The 20332-nt window shown below is 39.6% G+C and overlaps 2 protein-coding genes across 2 annotated transcripts; one reads left to right on the top strand and one right to left on the bottom strand.

Moving 5' to 3' along the window:
• Positions 1–58: 58 nt before the first annotated feature.
• Positions 59–15227, top strand: LOC122024354 (HVA22-like protein a). The gene is made up of 6 exons (XM_042582966.1): positions 59–329; positions 1113–1139; positions 1221–1343; positions 12529–12772; positions 14504–14886; positions 14983–15227. Exons 1-5 carry the CDS (start codon positions 274–276, stop codon positions 14864–14866), a joined length of 813 nt encoding a protein of 270 aa, XP_042438900.1. The 5' UTR covers positions 59–273; the 3' UTR covers positions 14867–14886; positions 14983–15227.
• Positions 15228–16966: 1739 nt separating this feature from the next.
• On the bottom strand, positions 16967–19333 carry LOC122023682 (F-box/kelch-repeat protein SKIP11-like). Its single transcript, XM_042581940.1, has 2 exons — positions 19196–19333; positions 16967–19029 (listed from the first exon to the last, which is right to left on the bottom strand). The coding sequence occupies exon 2, from the start codon at positions 18546–18548 to the stop codon at positions 17259–17261; it is 1290 nt and encodes a 429-aa protein (XP_042437874.1). The 5' UTR covers positions 18549–19029; positions 19196–19333; the 3' UTR covers positions 16967–17258.
• Positions 19334–20332: the final 999 nt, after the last annotated feature.

Raw genomic sequence — 20332 nt, 5'->3', positions numbered from 1 at the left:
GCCCGTCAATTCTCCGGGAAAAAAAGTTGCTATAAACCTCGGTACTCTCTCACTGTCTCTGCACTTCCTTTCTTAAATTGCATTCGCATACATTTTCTTGGAAAAGGCAAAAAGAAGAGAAAGACGGAGAGGGATCGGACTTTGTCGGCATCTTTCTTCTCCGATTTTGGTGGCTGATCTTTTCCATTCTCTTCCGGCATCCGGAGTCCATCAGCGAACGGAAGCCAGAGTCTGTGACTGTGAGGTATTAGTGTACCGGACAAGGAGTGATCGATGGGTTCGGGGTCGCTTCTTAGGGTTTTGGCTCGAAACTTCGACGTTCTCGCTGGGTATGCGTCTTCTCCGCCACTCCATTTCCTACATAGTTTTTCTTCCTAATGCCCGCTTCACCTCTCCTTCTGTTAGTTTCTACCGAGGAGCTATGTCGGTTTTCTTCTTTTGGTTTGGTTGGTCTCTTTTTCGTGAGCTTCTTCGACATTTATGCGAAAAGTTGATGACTTGCCTTAGAGATGATCCAGGGTAATACAATCTAGAAAGTCTGTGAAAGAAGGACGAATATTCCGTGGCTTGGCAAAATGCCTAGAAGTATTGTTGATGAACGATGTTTCTCGTCTGTTTCTTCTGCAGCGCGTTTTTGCAGAGCTATTGGTTATCATTCAACTGAATTTGGTACTTTAATAGCTTCTGCACTCTGGAGGAACTTGTAATGTTGAATCCTTTGGACTGAGATCATTGGTGTATGAGATTCTCCACCGACTTATTACATCATGGGAGCACCTGCATTGTGTCACTATTGTGAAGTTAGAGTTTGTGACCATAATTAACTTTCAACATCATGCTTATTATTGAGCTGTTTTCCTTTTTTTTAACATTGATCAGTGTGAACCTGAAATGAAACCAAATCTAAGAATATGATATAATCTAGATATCATATTTTATATCTTTGTTTATTTGAACTCGCACTCTAGACTTGGGGGTACTTATTATAGCCATATATACTGTTTTTTGACAGGAAAAACATTTCTTTACTATTAATTCTATGTGTATCATAGAATATAATTGTTCTTTATTTTACCTCTTTTGTACTCACATTCATTTTGCATTCTGCACAGGCCCTTGGTTACATTTGTGTATCCTCTGTGAGTACTTTCTGGAACCACTAAGTTTTTCTCATTTAGGGATGTTTAATGAAATATGGATTAATATTTTGTTTTTGGCAGGTATGCTTCAGTCAAAGCAATAGAAAGTAAATCACCTGTAGATGATCAGCAGTGGCTTACTTACTGGGTGTTGCATTCTTTACTTACACTATTTGAGCTGACTTTTGGAAGTATTATTGAGTGGTATTTACTTTTATCATATTATATTTACATGTATGAATGAATTCTTAATTCTAATGTACTCTGTTAAAAAATTCTTTTCACAAATGCTGATACTGGAGTAAAGTCGTAGTCTATTGTCTAGTTAAGATAAAGTATCTGTTTGATCAATCATCTATAACTACTTGTCTCTAATCTGCATATGCATAACGATAGTAAGAGTGGTTTGTTAGGAATCTTCACTGGTACATAATGTATCCTAAACCACATTCCAAAGATAGTATATATTCTGGAGACTAGTCTCAGGTTCATCTCTGGTTAGCAATTTCTTTTTGTACATGATACTGATCCATCAGGCTGAGTTTAAATTACTAATCAAAATAAGTGAATAACTAAATGGTACTCAAACCACATTCTAAGGATAGTATAGTCTGGAGACTAGTCTCGACTCTTGGTATCATCAATATACTTAATGACCTCTTCAAAGCACACAACACTGCTAGTCAGACTGATTTTAAATTCTGAATCCACCCTAGTACACTTGGTCCTAATGGTACATCCCATATCTTTAATTACTTATGCTTGGTTACTCGACCTTTTTCTTTTAGAGCAAAATTGGTTAACTTGGCTTCTTAAGTTCTTAAAAGTTATTTGTAATAGTTTCCTGAAACTTCATCTTGTTTTGATTGTTTTACAAAATTGGACTGCATTATTGCAGCTTTAGATTTTTTTATTTCACATACAGTATATTTTGCAACCAAACCGAACAGGTAGACAAAGACATACTACAAGCTATTCATACTTCCAAAACACATGCAGCTACAAATTGCTTGTCTTTGATTAGCTAACTTACACTAAGTCAATTATTTGGTTCAAGCCAACTTAATATTTGCATCAATAGGCCACATGTTGAAAAAGTGATTTAATTTTTTTTTTTTAATTTAATGTAAATAAAAAGTAATGTTCCTGTGTCTAGAAAGGATCATGTAAGTGAAAAGTAATGATTAAAAGGGATGTAAACAAGCCGAACCGAGCCAAACAATATTAGGCTCGAGCTCGGCTCGTTTAAGTTATATTCAGGCTCAAGCTCGGCTCGAGCTCGAATCGAACTTTTATCACAAGGCTCGAGCTCGGCTCGTTTTGGAATTATCAAGCTCGCGAACTGTTCGAGCTCGGCTCGTTATTAGCTCGATTATCAAAGTTAACAAGCCTAACTCGTTAAGCGAGCTCGGGCTCGTTTTAGAGCTCGTTTTAGAGTTCGTTTTTGGCTCGTTTTAGAGCTCATTTTTTTGGCTCATTTTAAGGCTCGTTTTAGAGCTCATTTTAGAGCTTGTTTTTTTGGCTCATTTTAAGGCTCGTTTTTTTGGCTCGCGAGCCTATAAACGAACATGTTCGCGAGCTCACGAGCCGAATATCCTTAAGCTCGAGCTCGGCTTGATAAAACTGTCGAGCTTGAAATCGAGCTCGAGCTCGGCTCGATAAGATAAACGAACGAACTCGAACGAGTTTTTTACCAAATCGGGCTCCGAATAGCTCGCGAACCGTTTGGTTCATTTACATGCCTAATGATTAAATGATGACTTAAAACAAGAAAATATTATTGGATTTAGTTTGACATGGAATATTTTTCTAAATCCCTCAAGAGTGTGTATCTCTGAACTCTCTACTACTGACTTTGTTTCACTTAGATAATTATATTCTGGTGTTGCAACAATAATATTTGACCCTATGAGTCCTACCTTACCTAAAAAATGTGTATAGCATGAGGTGAATATATAATGATTGCATAATGGTGTTTTTTATCAATTAAATCTCAGATAAAGGGGATACTCATTGATTTCCAAGTTGTTTGGTCATAAACACAACTTTTTTTAGTTTTATTTTATTTTTTATTTTGTTGTTCATTATGTGGTAGAAAACAGATTTAAACTCTCATTATTTGCTAGAAAACAGATTAAAAATCTTTTGATGATTGTTCAAATAGATTAGGGTTGCTCTACTTTTTAACTATAATTTTGGTGGATATATTATATCTAGATATTTACTACTAAGAACTGAATAACTCTCTTACTGTGTATGCATTTGTAGCTATGGATGTATGCCATCTAAATTGTAGAATCCTATTTTTATTCTAGCCTGATTGCCTCATTGGGCAATGAGAGGCCAATTTGATAATAGTGTATTAAGATGATAAGATACTAAGATCCCTTCGTAATCTCGACAACATATGTATGTAGCGAGCCTAGATAGTTTGGATCATGGTTGTTGTTCTTGCCTAAGATCGTTGACGAGTGAGCCACCGGTGTTTTCTGTTGGAGGATCGGTGGCCGGCTTGAAGGGGGGTTGGATAGCTAGGCCACCCCCAAATCAATTTCTTCTCTACAAAAGGTTAGTGCGTAGCGGAAATATAGAAATTAAAACAATGAAACACAAACAAGAATACAAACGCTAACACGCTCGATGTAACGTGGTTCGGAGATTGTTTGCTCCTACTCCACAGCGTGTCCTTGAGGTGGACGATCCCTTGATCTTTCGGTGGATTAGTCTCCGGCAATCTCCGGCTAGAGCTTCTCCTTCTCGGTGGAGAAAACCTCTCACAAAATGATCTCTTCCTCTTTACAAGATGGAGTTTAGATTGGGAGGAAGAGAATTGAACTTGGAAGCTTTGGGCAAGACTAAGAAGGTTTACAATTTTCACCAGTAACCCTCTTCAAGCCCCAAAGCATTCCTTAAATAGAGGAGAGAGTTGATCACAAATCAACTCAAACCCCGACACCAGTCGACTGGTCCAAGCACCAGTCGACTGGTGTGCCGTTGGACCCAGCCAACGGCTCTTTGCAGAAAGCCAAATTCTGCCAACGACTATGTACCAGTCGACTGGTCTCAGGACCAGTCGACTGGTCCCCGTAGCCGACAAGCACAGAATGCTTCTGTGCAGCTGGATCAGGTCCCAGTACATTCACTCCTCTCATCCTTTCTGGAGTCGCCTTTGAAGCCCTCTTCCTCGGCCTTCGTCCTTCAGATGCACCCGAGCCCGCGGCTCCTCTCCGTGCCATCCTTCACGTTGCCTTGAAGTCCGCTTCCCTCGGCTCCACTCCATTGCTCCTTGTCCGGCGGTCCCTCGGATGTCTTTCCACACCATCCTTCACCGACTCAAGGATCCGAGCCCTTGGATGAGTTTCATACACTTGGCCACACCAAGTTCTCATGTGTTTCACCAAGTCCTGCAAGACTCAAACACATATCAAATACATATGAAAGTCTAACTTAAACTCTTTGACACACACATCAAAATCTAGGTCGATTGCACCAACAATCTCCCCCTTTTTGATGTGTGGCAATATGTTTAAGTTAGGCATAAATAACAACTTTGAAAATTTGAAGCAATATGTAAACATGAAGCATAAACCCAAGCTCCCCCTTAACACATGCTCTCAACCTTAATTTTCAAAGATTTGCACACAAGTAAACCAAGTAGGTTACTAACTTAACCTTCCCTTTTTCTCCCCCTTTGACACCATCAAAAATATTGTACCAGACACGTACACATACTATGATATCAATTCTAACCAATTTTGGACCAAAAACTTGATTTCAGAAACCCTCAGAGTGCTGAAAGGCTGGTACCAGTCGACTGGTACCTGTCACAGTCGACTGATACATGCTGAATTCGAATTTCAGCCTTCTGAGGCTAACTTCAGAAATGCATAAAAAATTCCAGAAATTTCGAAAAATCATGAAATTTTGAACACGCATTTCTTATAATGTTCTTTACCAAGGAAAAATATATTTTCATGAAAAGTCAAAGTATTTTTGAAATGTTGACCAAATCTCAAAAATTCTCAAAAATATGCAAGTTTGTATCAAATTGAAACATAGTTTTGCAATCATATGTTTCAATATAGCTATGCCATAATAAATAAAACATAGAAATATTTTCAAAACATTTAAAATATCCAACTATGATCTATGGGCAAGATGTCCATTAATTAAACATTTGCTTTCCCCATAGTTGGTCTATGATTACTAATCATATGATACAATTCATAATTCATCAAATTGCCATAAGCATAAGTGAATTATTTATATCATCCTAATATCTCACATTCATGGTTAGAAAATAAAACAAGTCATTGTGAGATAAAGGTAACTTCTACTTAACCCTCTTAATCATGAATTTCTATCAAGGCTAAGTCCTCCCCCTCAAGGTTCCAAGTCAACCATTTTTCAACAATTTGAGTTATGATTTCATTGGTTGACTAAACCCAAAATCTTCTAACCCTTGAGGATTGATTTTGGCACCCAATAGAAATTCTTTCTAATTGGGTTAACCAAATATTCCTTGGGGATCCATTTTCTATCTATGATTTTGGTTTTTGATTGCCCCCTAGCAAGTAAACAATGGTAGGTCTTGTCATTATTTGGTTCATTGTATCCTATCCCATTTTTCTTAAAACTTGCCCTTTGGCTCCCAATGATCATATTTAGGGTTTTAGAGCCAATTTCAAATTTCCTAAGGGCATTGGTAAGGTATTCTATCTTTTCCCTTAATTCCCCATTTTCTTCTTCTAAACATGAATCATTTGAGGAATTAGAAGAAACATGCATATTGTTGTCCTTAGAGCACATAGATTCTAATTTTTCTTCAAGCATGCTAATATCATGTTTCAAAGACTTGTTTTTCCTTTTTGCCTTGAACAAGTCATCATTTGTGCTTAAAATAATTTTAATTAAAATATGAGGAGGAAGATTATGTACCTCACTTACCGAGAAGTCCGAATCCGAAGTTTGACCTCCCCCTTCACTTGAGCTCCCCTCTTCACCTTCACTTGAGCTCCTTCCTTCCTCTTGTTCGGATGAGGTGGAGGCTACATCATCAATTCCTATTAGAGCAAAATTTACCACATGATGCTCTTCTTCCTCCGATGATGATGAAGGATCATCCCATGTTGCTTTTAGGTTTGAGCCTTCTTCCCCTTTCCTTTTGTCTTCTTCTCCTCCTTCTTCTTCCCTTCCTTCTTCTTCAAGAGAGGACATTCATCTCTTATGTGTCCCTCTCCTTGGCAATTGTAGCAAATTACCCTCCTTGTTCTACTTTTGCTTCTTGAGCTTTTTCTAGCATGAGATTTGTTAGTAGAAAATTTTTTAAAAGCTCCTCTCATTTTTCTTACCATATACGCCTCTTGGTCGCTATCCATTGAGGCGCTTGATTCTTCGGAGTCGGAGGATGGTGGGGATGAAGACTTCTTCTTACCCTTTCCCTTGTTTGCCACAAGGGCTACTCCTCTTGATCTATTTGCTTCTCCTTCTAATCCTTCAACCCTTGTTTCGTGGAGCTCCATTCTTGAGAAGAGTTCATCTAGAGAGGATTTCTCTAGGTCCTTTGATATGTAGTATGAATCTACAATGGAGCTCCAAGTTGTTGTTCTTGGGAAAGCATTTAGGGCTTTCATCATCATGTCTCGATTTGAAAGTGTCTCACCTACACTTGTTAGTCCATTAATAATTTCCTTAATTCTAGAATGTAAAATTGATACATTTTCTCCTTTCTCAAGCTTGATATTGTTGAGTTGAGTTCGTAGGATGTCTCTTCTTGCCAATTTCGCTTCCGATGTCCCTTTATGAAGCTCCACTAGCTTTTCCCATAACTCCTTGGCGCTTGAGTAGGTTCCAACCCTTGTTATTTCTTGTTGGGGAAGAACATTGTGTAGATGATGTATGACCTTAGAATTCGCTAAATGTTCTTCCCTTTGTTTCTTGCTCCACCTTGTTTTCTCAAGTATCTTATTGTCTTGATCCCTAGGCACTTCGAAACCATTTTCCATGATTAGCATTATATCAAAATCGGTTTCGAAGAATACCTCCATTCTCTTCTTCCATCAAGAGAAGTCCCCTTCGAATTTAGGTGGATGAATGTTTGAGCCGACCATTTGATGATGTGCTCTTCTCGGCGATTAGTCCGTTGAAGGGCAACCTTGCTCTGATACCACTTGTTGGAGGATCGGTGGCCGGCTTGAAGGAGGGTTGGATAGCTAGGCCATCCCCAAATCAATTTCTTCTCTACAAAAGGTTAGTGCGTAGCGGAAATATAGAAATTAAAACAATGAAACACAAACAAGAATACAAACGCTAACACGCTCGATGTAACGTGGTTTGGAGATTGCTTGCTCCTACTCCACGGCGTGTCCTTGAGGTGGACGATCCCTTGATCCTTCGGTGGATCAGTCCCCGACAATCTCCGGCTAGAGCTTCTCCTTCTCGGTGGAGAAAACCTCTCACAAAATGATCTCTTCCTCTTTACAAGATGGAGTTTAGATTGGGAGGAAGAGAATTGAACTTGGAAGATTTGGGCAAGACTAAGAAGGTTTACAATTTTCACCAGTAACCCTCTTCAAGCCCCAAAGCATTCCTTAAATAAGAGGAGAGAGTTGATCACAAATCAACTCAAACCTCGACACCAGTCGACTTGTCCAAGCATCAGTCGACTGGTGTGCCGTTGGACCCAGCCAACGGCTCTTTGCAGAAAGCCAAATTCTGCCAACGACTATGTACCAGTCGACTGGTCTCAGGACCAGTCGACTGGTCCCTGTAGCCGACAAGCACAGAATGCTTCTGTGCAGCTGGATCAGTCGACTGTTCCCATGACCAGTCGTCTGGTCCGAGTACATTCACTCCTCTCATCCTTTCCGGAGTCGCCTTTGAAGCCCTCTTCCTCGGCCTTCGTCCTTCAGATGCACCCGAGCCCGCGGCTCCTCTCCGTGCCATCCTTCACGTTGCCTTGAAGTCCGCTTCCCTCGGCTCCACTCCATTGCTCCTTGTCCGGCGGTCCCTCGGATGTCTTTCCACACCATCCTTCACCGACTCAAGGATCCGAGCCCTTGGATGAGTTTCATACACTTGGCCGCACCAAGTTCTCATGTGTTTCACCAAGTCCGGCAAGACTCAAACACATATCAAATACATATGAAAGCCTAACTTAAACTCTTTGACACACATATCAAAACCTAGGTCGATTGCACCAACATTTTCTACGTTGACGAAGTCTTCGTATGCTAAAGGGACATCCTGCGTCAAAGAAGTCTATGAGACCTGATGAAGGGAGAGAGAGTGAGAAAGAGGGTTAGAATGGAGGTCAGGGCCCAGGGATTGCCCCGGCTCTGCCACTTCAACGCTCAAGATCTCCGGTGGGGGAGGTGGGTAAGATGAACAATAGTGGATCAATGAATGTGTATATGTGAAGATTTAAGCGCCCCTTAGTCTGCAGATGCGGACTCCTTTTATAACACAGCTGAAACAATACTTTTCTCTTCATTAATTGGATGTGTAGAGAAAACGCCCATCAGCGTATTGCCGCCGTATCCTATGGTTACATCACCCACATTTTGTATTTATAGGCGATTCCAGGTGCTATCCCATGTGTCATGCTAGTTCGCAGATAACGAAGTTATTGGGCCCAAAGGGCCTTGCCCATTAAGTCAGATTGGCAAGACCGCAAGGAGTGAGTTGGGGAATCTTATAGGCAGGAGCGCTCAGTGGGCGGCGCCAAGTGGATGAGAGTGAAATGTTCGGTGGGCGGGATCGATTGGAGAGTAGCCGAGCTTAACGATTCGAGCGAGTTGAGCCTGAGGAGTCGGATAGGCCGAATTGGAGGAGTTGGGGGAGCTAAGCCCAAGGAGTCAGATCAAATTAAAGGAATCGCGGGAGTTGAGCCCAAGGAGTCTGATAAGTGTAATTGAGCTAAATGGACGAGTGGTGCTCAGCTGAATGTAGAATGGACGTCCGTCGGGGGCGTTGAGCCGAATGTGGATGTTAGTCGGCGGCGTTGAGCCGAATGCCGAATGGACGTCAGTGGTGTAGGATCGAAAAGACGCTAGGGGGTGATGACGTTCGTTGTTTTTTTTTTTTCTAAAATCACGAGAATATGCTGCGGAAAATAAACGAAGGAAAGAAGAACACAAAGAGGCAAGCGCTAACACAAGTTCAATTTACTTGGTTTGGAGCCTTTGCCGACTCCTACTCTAAGGCCCGTACTCGATGAGTGCTTTCGTTAGGCAATCATTATTAGTTCGTAAAGATTTACAAAATTTGAGTACAAGAACTATAAAGTAAATATTATTGATAATAAAAAGAAGTAGAAGAACAATTGAGTGTCGATTGTTGAACTAGTTTTTCAGTGTCGTCGGAGCCTTCTCGGAGTAGCGCGCAAGAACAAAAGTTGTAGTGAATGTACTATTGAAGGCTCTAGTCGAAGGCCTTGGTCGAAGGCCCTTTTATAGGCTATTTCCGGGCACCCTAACCACCCATGGGCACTTGGGTTGCCAACGTGGTGGCTCCTCGGCGAAACTTTGAAAGTTTATCCTTTTCCGAGCGCCTGAATTGGTCCGGGCGCCCGGGTTGTGCCGTAGGCTGGCCAATCAGTGTGTGCCACCTCATCTAGTCACCTCCTGCTTCGCCCTCTTGTCCGGGAGCCTGGACCACCTCCAGGAACTTGGACTGTGTTTGGGCACTTGGTGCCCCCTTTTTCAGCCACATGATTTTTCTGCATCACAACGTTAGCACAACAGGCAATAATATGGAAAGAAGAATAGTAATTAAATATTTGACAGTCTCCGGATTGTTCGGTCCTGACTTTGAGTTTCGTTGAAACTCTAGGTCGGACCGACACCTACTGTTCCCTCAACTGAGAACACCTTCTCACTGGATCTTTCCTTCAGTTGCTTACCTCCACTTATCAATCACAGACTTCCTTGATGTTAGGTACTCACTAGGACTTTCTGCTAGATGCCTCATTTGGACTTCAGCTAATCATCTGGTCCTCCCTGACCTGATTGGACTTCCTACCAATTATCTAGTGCTCTCTCACTCAGTTGGACTTCCTATCAATTGTCTGGTCCTCTTGACTCGACTAGATTTTAGCCTGCTGTCTAATCCCTAGATCCATCAAGTTCATATTCTGCACACTTGGTAAAAGGATTAGATCACAACATAATTTAACTTTAACCTTCATACATCAAAATCTGAGTTTAATCATTAGTACAATCTGCACCAACAAGTGGCATTGAGCCGAATGTCGAATGAATGTCAGTCGATTCGAGGGTGACGAGCTGATAGATGAATTTTCTCACCTTGGGCAACTCGGGCGGAATTGACCGAATTGCCCCCAATTATTGTCTCAGTACACGTGGAAACCTTTAGTTACTTCCCATATCACAAGCCTCCCTGAGTCTAGTCGAAGGAGGTGGTTGTCCGAATCGCTGGACTGTTGTGTCGGGGTAAAATGAGGAGGCCGGTTCAACAACGGTTACTTTAGAGCTGTCATCAGCGGTCAAAGAAGATATTTAGCAAATCCTAGGTGTGATTTAGACACTGCTTCACATTAACGCCATACACATTTAATGCGGACCATGTGTGATTAGCCTCGATTTCTGATTCGGGCATCCTTTGATGGTACTTTTCCGAGGTTGCGTCCATCAATGCGACATGACTAGCTGAAGAGATCAAAGCGTTAGCCTGATCTTAATGATTATTTGCATTGTGCTGATTCGTGTGCTTGATCCGACGGCTAGGGATTGATCTCGCCTTTTTGGGCTCCAGATCCGACGGTCGTGGTAGAGCGAGCGAAGATATGTTAGGTCGAAAAATGGGTGACGCTGCTAATTTCGTTTTCATTTGCTTCTTCCGCTGTTTTCATCTTCTTCGCCTATGAGCTCTTCGCGTCCAACATCTTCGTAAATTCCTGTCGTTTCCCTCGAGTTTTTCTCCACCATTTTTTTGGGTCAACTATTGACCTTCTGACCCTAGGATTAGGCAAACTCTTATTTAACAAATCTTCTAAATTGATGATGAATCACCCGCCAATCTTTGGTATATATCCATTGAATCGGACTTTAATGGGGGTGATTTAGACAAGATGCGGATATCGTATGAGATTCCTGTCGACTACCGTATCATAATTCTGAGTGTTGAGGACCGCCCCAATCACCCACCGCCTAGTTTCATCACTTGTTTCTGAGGCCACCTAGTGAGCGGACTCTGATTCCCCATCCCAACCTTCTCTTCTGACATCTCCCAAGCTAGTCTCGAACTCTTTCCATCTGCTTTGTGGTTGTGGGTGGTCGTAATTTTTCATTTATACCAAATCCCTTTGGCCCTCCCCCCCAAACCTTCCATTATTTCTTTTACTCGAAGAAATTGGAAGACGGAGTATTCTACTTCATCGCTATGTCTGGGTGCAGTTTCCTGCAAAAGCTGCCCACGCCCTAGAAGGGGTGGAAACCTCAGTTTCTTTTTATCAAGCCTTCCACTCCTATGTCTTGGCCCCTCGAGTGGGTGTTATCGATTGGAGCTTGTGGGGGAGCTGTCGATTAGGTGTTGGATAGATCGAACTGAAGGAGTTGGGGGAGCTGAGCCTATGGAGTCGGATAGACCAAATTGAAGGAGTTGGAAAAGTTTCTAAGGAGTTGGATAAGTGTAATTGAGTTGAATGGACTGGTGGTGTTGAGCCGAATGCAGAATGGACGTTAGTCGGTGGCGCTGAGTCAAATGTTGAATAGACGTTAGTCGGTGTCGCTCAACAAAATGCCGAATGGATGTCAGTCGATTTAGGGGTGACGAGCCGATAGATGAATCTTCTCGCCTTGGGCAATCAGTACATCGGTTGTTTTGTTATTATGATTTTCTAGCTTTATTCTAACAATTTATGTTGCTTCATGGTGACAATTCAGGTCAATGAATCATAAATAGATCATTGTCTCAGTTACCCACGTTCCATTTAACTTCAAACCTGATTGGGGTTTCAATTTATGAGTCATTAATAAATTCTATGATAATTGTGAAATGATTGTTAAAGTATTATCGTTGGTTAGTTTATTAAACCCAAAAGTGACCTATTTATTTGCCTAACATGGTTAACTCAAACTCAAGCTTGTCAATTTGTGAGTCAGATCGTGTTGGTAAATGGCCTGTTATTTTTATCATACACTCCATTTTTGATGGAACCTACTTGGAAGCTTCTGAATTTTCATGCTTAAATGAGTTGCCTTAGTAGATCATATGTATTTTTTTTAATGTTAAAATGTTTGCCTCCTGTGGAGTTCTCTTTTTATTTCAAAAACTATGATCTGGAGGAGGTGAAAGGATGAAGAAAAATTGTGAACTTACTATTCTGAACTTGTGGTTCTAAGTCTACTGCTGTTTTACTTTGTTTCAGGGTTCCAATTTGGACTTATGCAAAGTTGATGTTTAATTGCTGGCTGGTCTTACCATACTTCAATGGTGCTTCATATGTTTATGAGCATTTTGTGAGGCCAATGGTGATGAATCAACAAACAGTGAAAATTTGGTATGTTCCTAGGAAAAAAGGTATCTTCAGTAAACCAGATGATGTTCTTTTAGCAGCAGAGAAATTTCTTGAAGAAAATGGACCTGATGCATTTCAAAAACTTCTGAACAAGGTATCTAGAATCTTATATCATTATAATGAGATCCTTTTGGTGAGTTATAACACTAACATGTGATCCTCTCTACAAAATGTTGCAATTTTTCTGCCATCTTATTAATCTTGTGTCTTTATATCCATTATCTGGAAAGAACTGAATATAGAAGCTTGGACACATGCAATGACAATAACAACACATAGTGGACACATGATTTTGTTTATTGCTGTTGTAGGTATACTAACAAACACTTTTCCTTTGTCTATCTTTAGTTGTGGCCATATTATTATAGTCATTGTTGTCATCATCATAAATGTGCGTCCATCCCAATTATTTGGGTTCGACAATCTCTCCATCAAGTTATATACAAGCAATATCACTAATAATATTCAAATTTATTAAATTATTTTTATTATATTGACAAATGTTATTATATAACTTTTCTTTACCTTATTAATTATATCCCCATCAATATCCCTTTTTACATTGTCTTTATTCTACATAGTTTAAAACATTCAGTCTTTACATTGTTTTTGTTCTCCAGCAATATCTCTGTTTTCTCACTATAATTACATTTCATATATTCAATTTTTATATCATCTTTGTTCTAAAAAGGGCAATTAGTGTATGAAGCTCCTATCAATGTAAGGTCCTCAGAAAGATTCAGATCACATTGGGTCTATTGTACTCATCCGTCGACCGGACCATGGGCTGTGGCTGAATCAGACTCGGGCCGGGTCTGAATCGGACTCAGGCTGGGTTCGAACCAGACAGGCCGGATCCGTAATCGAGTCAACGGGTCGGTTACCTGTTGACCTAGTTAAATGGGAAACTGTAACTGGCTCGTCCATGGACAGGTTGGTTATGGTTCAAGGTAAAATTTAATTGTGAATGGTTGTTTGAACCGGGAACCACCTGTTTAAGTTTTGTTTTGGTATATTATTGTCCGACCGTTGGAATCAGTGGTTCCAACCGTTTAAAAGTTATTTTTATTATTATTTTTTGAATGGTTGTTTGACTGTTTTTTATCAATGGTCAAGAGAATTTGTGGAGGAATTTTAGAATTTTTAAATGAAGCTTGGCATGAGTTTTAGTTGGGATGAATTAAGTTATTATTATACAAAGAGCAAGTCTATAAAGGATCCTATATAATTTTATCTCCTAGTTGTATTATTTTTCCTCTTTAATTGTCTGTTAGAGGTAGTTATTCATTTGTTCATGGATTTCTTCTTGATTTTCTGAATAATTTGAGGGATGATTGAGCCTAACCATTTCCCATTACATATTCAGAGCCTTAGCAATTCTATCATGAATATTGTCTTCTTTGGGTGAATCTTTCTGAGCTTCTTGATGTTGGTGGTTTAGCCATATATGGTTTTTAACCATATTGTTATAGTATTTGGGATTATTTTCCTTTTAGAAGTTGGAGTCAATGCATTAATGGCACAAACATTTAGGATTACTTCGAATTTATACAATTGTGCACTTTAACATTTTAAATTGTTAGAATGGTGGCAGTCTGTTTGCTTTTCAAATTTTATTAAATAATTGAGTTGCTTGCACTAATTCAAGTTTATTCTCTCACCATGGTAATTTCTCTTTCTCTTTCTCATTTGATGTGGTAAAGAGCTATTTCACAGTCAAAAAATTCTCTTTAATTTCTATCAGATAACAAATTGGCTCTCATATCTAGTCTTTTTTTGTGGATTCTGCACTCATGCTAGTCTATATTTGCTATCTTTTTTGAAGGCTAAAAATCCATCAAAACCCACAAAGAACGACAAGCACGTGACGTTTGAAGTGGATGAGAATAAAAAGGAATCCAAGTCTTGGAAGAACCTTAGACGTGTTAGATTTTCCAAAGGGGATGCTGATAAAAAACCAAAATCTTCACATGGCGATAGGTTTGTAACTGTGGATGAGGTGAAGGTAGAACGTGAATCAAGGACATCAGCCAACAAGGTAGATGCTGAAAGGGAGCCAAAGTCCACAAATGATTCCTCAAATAGTAGACCTGCAACTTATGATGAAATATATGTCCAATCAGAATCAAACGCATGGATGAATAGCAGTTTTATGATTTTCGACGATGATAGAAGACATTGGAGCTAAACTATTAGTGCTCTAATTTAGTAAGCCAACAAATCCACGAAAGCTATCTCTCTCAGTTTTCTGTTAAACTATAATATCCCCATTTGTGATCTTGTGTCTTATCATTATTATTTCAGGTGATCGCCCGATAACTCCGCGTACCTTCAGTGGGGGATTTCACTTAAAAGTTTGCTTTGGGTCTTAATCTTTTCAGTTCTGTATATATACTGAAGTAGTGTCTAGGAAGCTTGTGCAATGTAAGGAAGATAAAAACCATAATATCTATCACATCAGTGTAATTTATAGGTTCAATTATGTTACATGGTGTGTGATGGTGTGTTATATTATGATAGAAATGTAGTTGTTTTAAGCTTTTGAAATATTTTGGCGTGGCAAAATTTGCAGTGATTGGTTTAAGCTTTATATTGCATACCATCAGATTCACCGTGAAAAGTTTCTTAAAGTGGACCGAGTCTTTACAATACTTGGCGAGGCAAAGTCTGTAACCATCCTTCTAATTTTAGTGTATTCCACTTGTTTTCTTAATTATTTTAAGCATTTAAAACAACAGTTAACCAAATGATGAAGGCATAATTCCACCATAAATCTGTCATCTCAATGATTTCTTCTGGCCAGGTATTAACTTGTAAACATTTTCTACAGTAACCATTAGGCTCGATAGTTTGTCTAGTTCATCGATAGAAAATCTTATTGTCATATATATTTTCGGAACATTGTTAACAGTAACTCACTGCATCACAAATAAAAAGGGGACCATCATAATTCTTGAATCATGTGAAGGAATACAGATCCAGATCCAGAGACTGGCCGTCATTAACTCAGTGAGATAGGAAGTAGGAAGAACAAGAACAGCCTGACGAACTGCATGGATCTCTCCTGTCGCATGCATCTGGACGGAAATCTTCCAACGTTTGCCTTTCGCCACGTTACGTACGTAGTGCTGATGAGGACTGCCACCATGTTGCACCTCCTTCGAAGAGCCCTGCTGCCGCTTCTCCTTTTTCCTGCCTCCTCTGTTTTTGTACTCTGTACTAATTCATGGCCCACTCAACACACCTCGCTGCTTTCTTTCGCTATGCAATATTTGTTTCACCATGAATCTCGATCGATTATTGATGGTAAAAGATGAATACGCTCGTCTCCAGGCTACTAGCCTTTGGAATAGTGACTAGCACATAAGGGAGGCATACCTCGATTTTGTCGAGATTCGAACCCCAGGCCTCATGATGATAACATCTCATACGCTAACCACTAAACTCATCCGAGGAGACGAATCTCGATCGACTCCTGAAGACACACGTGAGTGCCTGCAGTCCTTTCATTAAAAAACCGCAGTAAACCTTTTCTCCATCCACAATTGATGCCTTGTAATTTTGGATCAAGCTGTGTTATTAAATGTTTGCTAGTATTTCGCATTTAGTAAAACCCTGCACTTTGATTGGAAGAAGATGTAACAGTTCACTGTAGCTTATTGTTTATATGGAACAAAGACACTTAACAGAAGGATGCAACTAGAAGTAATAGTTTAACGGCACTGATCGAAACACAGATCATAGACACTTAATAGTTTTCTAGAGATCATAACCCAAAGCCAAACACTTGAAATGTTTAAACAATACCTATATGCAAAGCATGATGTGAATAAAAGGAATTCAATCATTTAATGAGAAGTTTAGCGTCTGCAAGAAAAAGAATGGATCCACTATCAAAAAGAGCAAGCAAACAAAGCACACAATAAAAGGCAGATCATGGTGGTGAATTAATAGGCATATCTTGCTTTATAGTATTGAATTCCTTTTCCTATCAGTAGATAACCTTTCACGCAACAGTTTGAACTTCAAGTATGCAAAAACATCGAACGGCCAATAAGGAAGTAGACGCATATGCATTAGAACATCGGCAATCAGCAAATGCAACTTATCTACTAAAACATTAATTTAACAAGGTTCAAGTAATCACAGTGACACCAAAACCATTGAGGATTGTAAAGTTTTGAGCTCTATGGCACACACTTTGAACTATTGAAGAGTAACTATCTGGGAGAAGAATTGAAATAACAAAAAATAATGTCTAGGATTAACAATTATCTAAAAAACTAACTGATACAAATAGCCAAAATAGCATTTTCATTCACTGTCCTGTTTCATAAAATTAACAGAATACTTCCAACTTAAAGTGTATGAATGGGGAGAAATGAATACAAAAAGTTATGCAAATTGATGTTACAGATGTGGCAGATGTCAATTGATTCATCAGCTCAACCAAATTATCAGAGAAGGTAGAAACTACCAATTAGGCAAAATTAGTGTTTTATGCCCCCTCCTTACAAGCCAGCATTGTACATCTTTCTTGCAAGAAGTAAAATACAATTATGCCTTAAATAAGAAGAAAATCAGCAGCCCATGACAGCACAGTTGAAAACAAAGTCACCAGATTGCATAATGGCAATAGTCTTCCACTCAGGTTGCCCTCCGTTCGGAACCCAAGAATTTAATTCAATCATCCCTCCGCGAGGTCCTCGGCGCCCAATAACTATTAATCGTTCGCCGCAGGCTCGGAAGGCAATGCCCCAGCCGTTCATTGAGTCAGATCTCTCGGGCAACTTTCCCAGCCATTCCCATTTATTATTCTCCTTGTTATACTTCATCACAACATTGTCAGCGTAGCGAGCTGCATACAGCACATTGTTCACCACAGCTACAAGTGGTGGTGCGCCATTCTCACCACTGAGACCAGCAGACATGTTTGGAATCAGTTTCCATGAGCCTCGCTTCATGTCGTACTCTTCCCCGCATGTCAACACCTCCCTTTCATTAGCCATTCCACCAATAACATAAAATTTGCCATCCATGAACACCCCTGAACACATCTTCCTTGCTCTATTCATGGGAGGAAGGGCCTCCCAATTCCGAGTTTCTGAATCATACAGCTCTGCGGAGTTCAGAATCTCGCCATTATTGGTAATGCCACCAGCGATAATAGCCTTTCCCCCAAGGCTAGCTGATCCAAACAGACATCTTGGTGAGTTCATAACAACTCCTGGGGACCAAGAGTTGCTCAAAATGCTATATCTGAAAACAACAGAAGAAGTCATCTCCCGTCCAAAAACCAGGAGATCCGTGTCCACGGCAAGCGATTCCTTGTCTGAAAAGGTAAATGTTTCAGTAAGACTAGCAGGCATCGGAGGAACTTTTATCCAGCGTTTGCGATACGGATCAAATGCCTGCCATTGCAGGGCAGTGCATGAGAAATAGACCCAGTGTTCAGATATCCCCTGCTGGCGTCGGTGCTTGTAGAGATCCCGAATCATCAAGCGGAAGGCATGGTTGACAGATGCAACTGCACCATAATCAGACCGAGAAAGGTGCAGAAAGCATGTCATTATTAAATCCCCAGTGAGCCTGTTCAAGATGTTTGAATTACTGTGTGCCTCATTGCTTGTGTGATCATCAGAATCGTCGGCAGATTGATTCATATCTCCCGGGTCGGGGCTAACAGGTTGGTGCAGAGATTTCTTCCTTTTACCTCGTTCTTCCTCCACTTCTGCCAATCCTTCGTCTAATACCCGTTTCTTGGTGTTCAAGGACTCATGGAAGTGATAAGCCAGGTAATGCCAATTGGATTCTTGGTCAGAACTGCCCTCAAACACCCTGGAGATCAAATAATGGCGGTCTTCCAACATATCTCCCAATTCCAAACCAAATGAGAAAACCTAATTCCCAGCGGGGCACATTTTGAGATCCCTATTCCCTTTACAAGAAATGATCCACCGGATCAAAAATGAAAAACCAACCACACCGCAACAACTAAAACTGAAACCTTTGTTTTTTTGTTCTCTACACAAAACGATTCTAGAATCAATGTTTACACATCGTTTGCATCGTTCGGTATACAATAAAAATTGAACCTTTAGCCCTTTTATGAAATGCTTCTGGGCCAAAATCGACGAAGAGTCGATCTAGATGGCGAAAAATGTAACCTATCAATCTTATCATAGAGATTCCAAGAATGCTCTATTATTGGGGGAAAAGTAGAAGAGGGTGGAACACAGAGACATCGGAAACAAGAAACTGCCTCAAAAATTTAACCCACAAACACAAAGATCCCAGCTGAAAGACAAAAGCTTTACTCACAAACTGGCATATTCCTCCGGATTTGGTCCCCTGAGATCAAAAACAGAAAAAAAAGGAACCACAAAAAAAAATCACATCTTTAGCATGCTCGGAACAAGACGGAGCTCATTATCATCGATTAAAAAGCGAACAAATCACAGCAAATAGGGAGGAACCAAACGGAGATCTCGAAGATGATAAAGCTGCGAATACTCACGATTGATGCTGGGCAAGGAGAGCGGATGAGGAAGAGAAGAAAGAGGAAAGGAGGCCCCTTTTTCGGCACTAAACTACCGTCTTCATTCCTCCTGGAATAACCACCCCCACCTTCCTCCCTCCCTCCTCATCCTTTTTATTTCTCATTTTATGGATTCCTTTCTAGATCAATTTTTTTTTTTTTATTATTATTATTATTTTCTTCCAATAGAATTATTTCGGCTGGTGGAGGGTCCCACACAATAGTGGAAGACGTATTCATTTTTGTGATCAACATTTATATAATATTCAAAATTAAATACCACAATAAATGTATTAAAGTGATAAATAGCACTATAAAATGTTAGGGGGTAAACAAAATATTTTATTTTATTTTTTAAAAATAAAGATGATTAAATATTAACATTAAAATTAATCGATCAATTCCCCTTGTAATGAATAAAAATAATATTTCTTTTTTTTAGTTCACTTGTTCTTAATTAAAGAGGATTATAATTTGGGTAGTGTGAATTAACTAGCCATAATGCCAAGCCATAATTTTCCAACAACTATCGCATCAAGAATTATGGTGTTTTCAAAATTATAATTGTGAGTGACCCAAGCACGTGTTAGTTGAAAAGATAATTGGATTAGTGTGTGCCTTCACCACTAAGGATTAAATAAAAATTAATCATTCTGTAAATATAAAGATCTCATAACTCATAATTTTTTCAAGTTTTTGTTCTAATTATTGCATGATAAAAAAAATATCCAAATGATATAAAAATAACATGATAAAAATTTATAAAGTTATCCAAATATACACCCCCTAAATATAATAAGAAGTTAAAATAGAATTTCCTATATTATATTTTATGATATGTAATGATGTATATATCATGAAAATGAAAGCCAAGGTTTGAAATTGAAGAATATAATTTAGGTGGAGTAGAGTCATTTGGCCGACTATGGAAAGGAAAAACTTGTATCAATACCTTGGTTCAATCGCTTTCCAAACCTAACATAGTACTTTCTTATGATAGGGTTTTCTATCTATAGATTGAGCCATCATTCACCAAGCATACTATAGTGTTTCACTAATTCGAAGAACCATGCTATATATGAGAATGAGGCTTCACTAATGCATCACCTCATTTAA

This window comes from Zingiber officinale, chromosome 9B, assembly GCF_018446385.1.
Source record: "Zingiber officinale cultivar Zhangliang chromosome 9B, Zo_v1.1, whole genome shotgun sequence".
In the NCBI taxonomy this organism is placed as follows: Eukaryota; Viridiplantae; Streptophyta; class Magnoliopsida; order Zingiberales; family Zingiberaceae; genus Zingiber; species Zingiber officinale.
This window is presented reverse-complemented; position numbering and strand designations above follow the sequence as displayed.

Coding starts and splice junctions, on each gene's coding strand:
- LOC122024354 (XM_042582966.1), top strand. CDS start 274: ATGGGTTCGGGGTCGCTTCTTAGGGTTTTGGCTCGAAACTTCGACGTT. Junction 330..1,112: donor AACTTCGACGTTCTCGCTGG/GTATGCGTCTTC, acceptor CATTCTGCACAG/GCCCTTGGTTACATTTGTGT. Junction 1,140..1,220: donor GTTACATTTGTGTATCCTCT/GTGAGTACTTTC, acceptor TGTTTTTGGCAG/GTATGCTTCAGTCAAAGCAA.
- LOC122023682 (XM_042581940.1), bottom strand. CDS start 18,548: ATGTTGGAAGACCGCCATTATTTGATCTCCAGGGTGTTTGAGGGCAGT.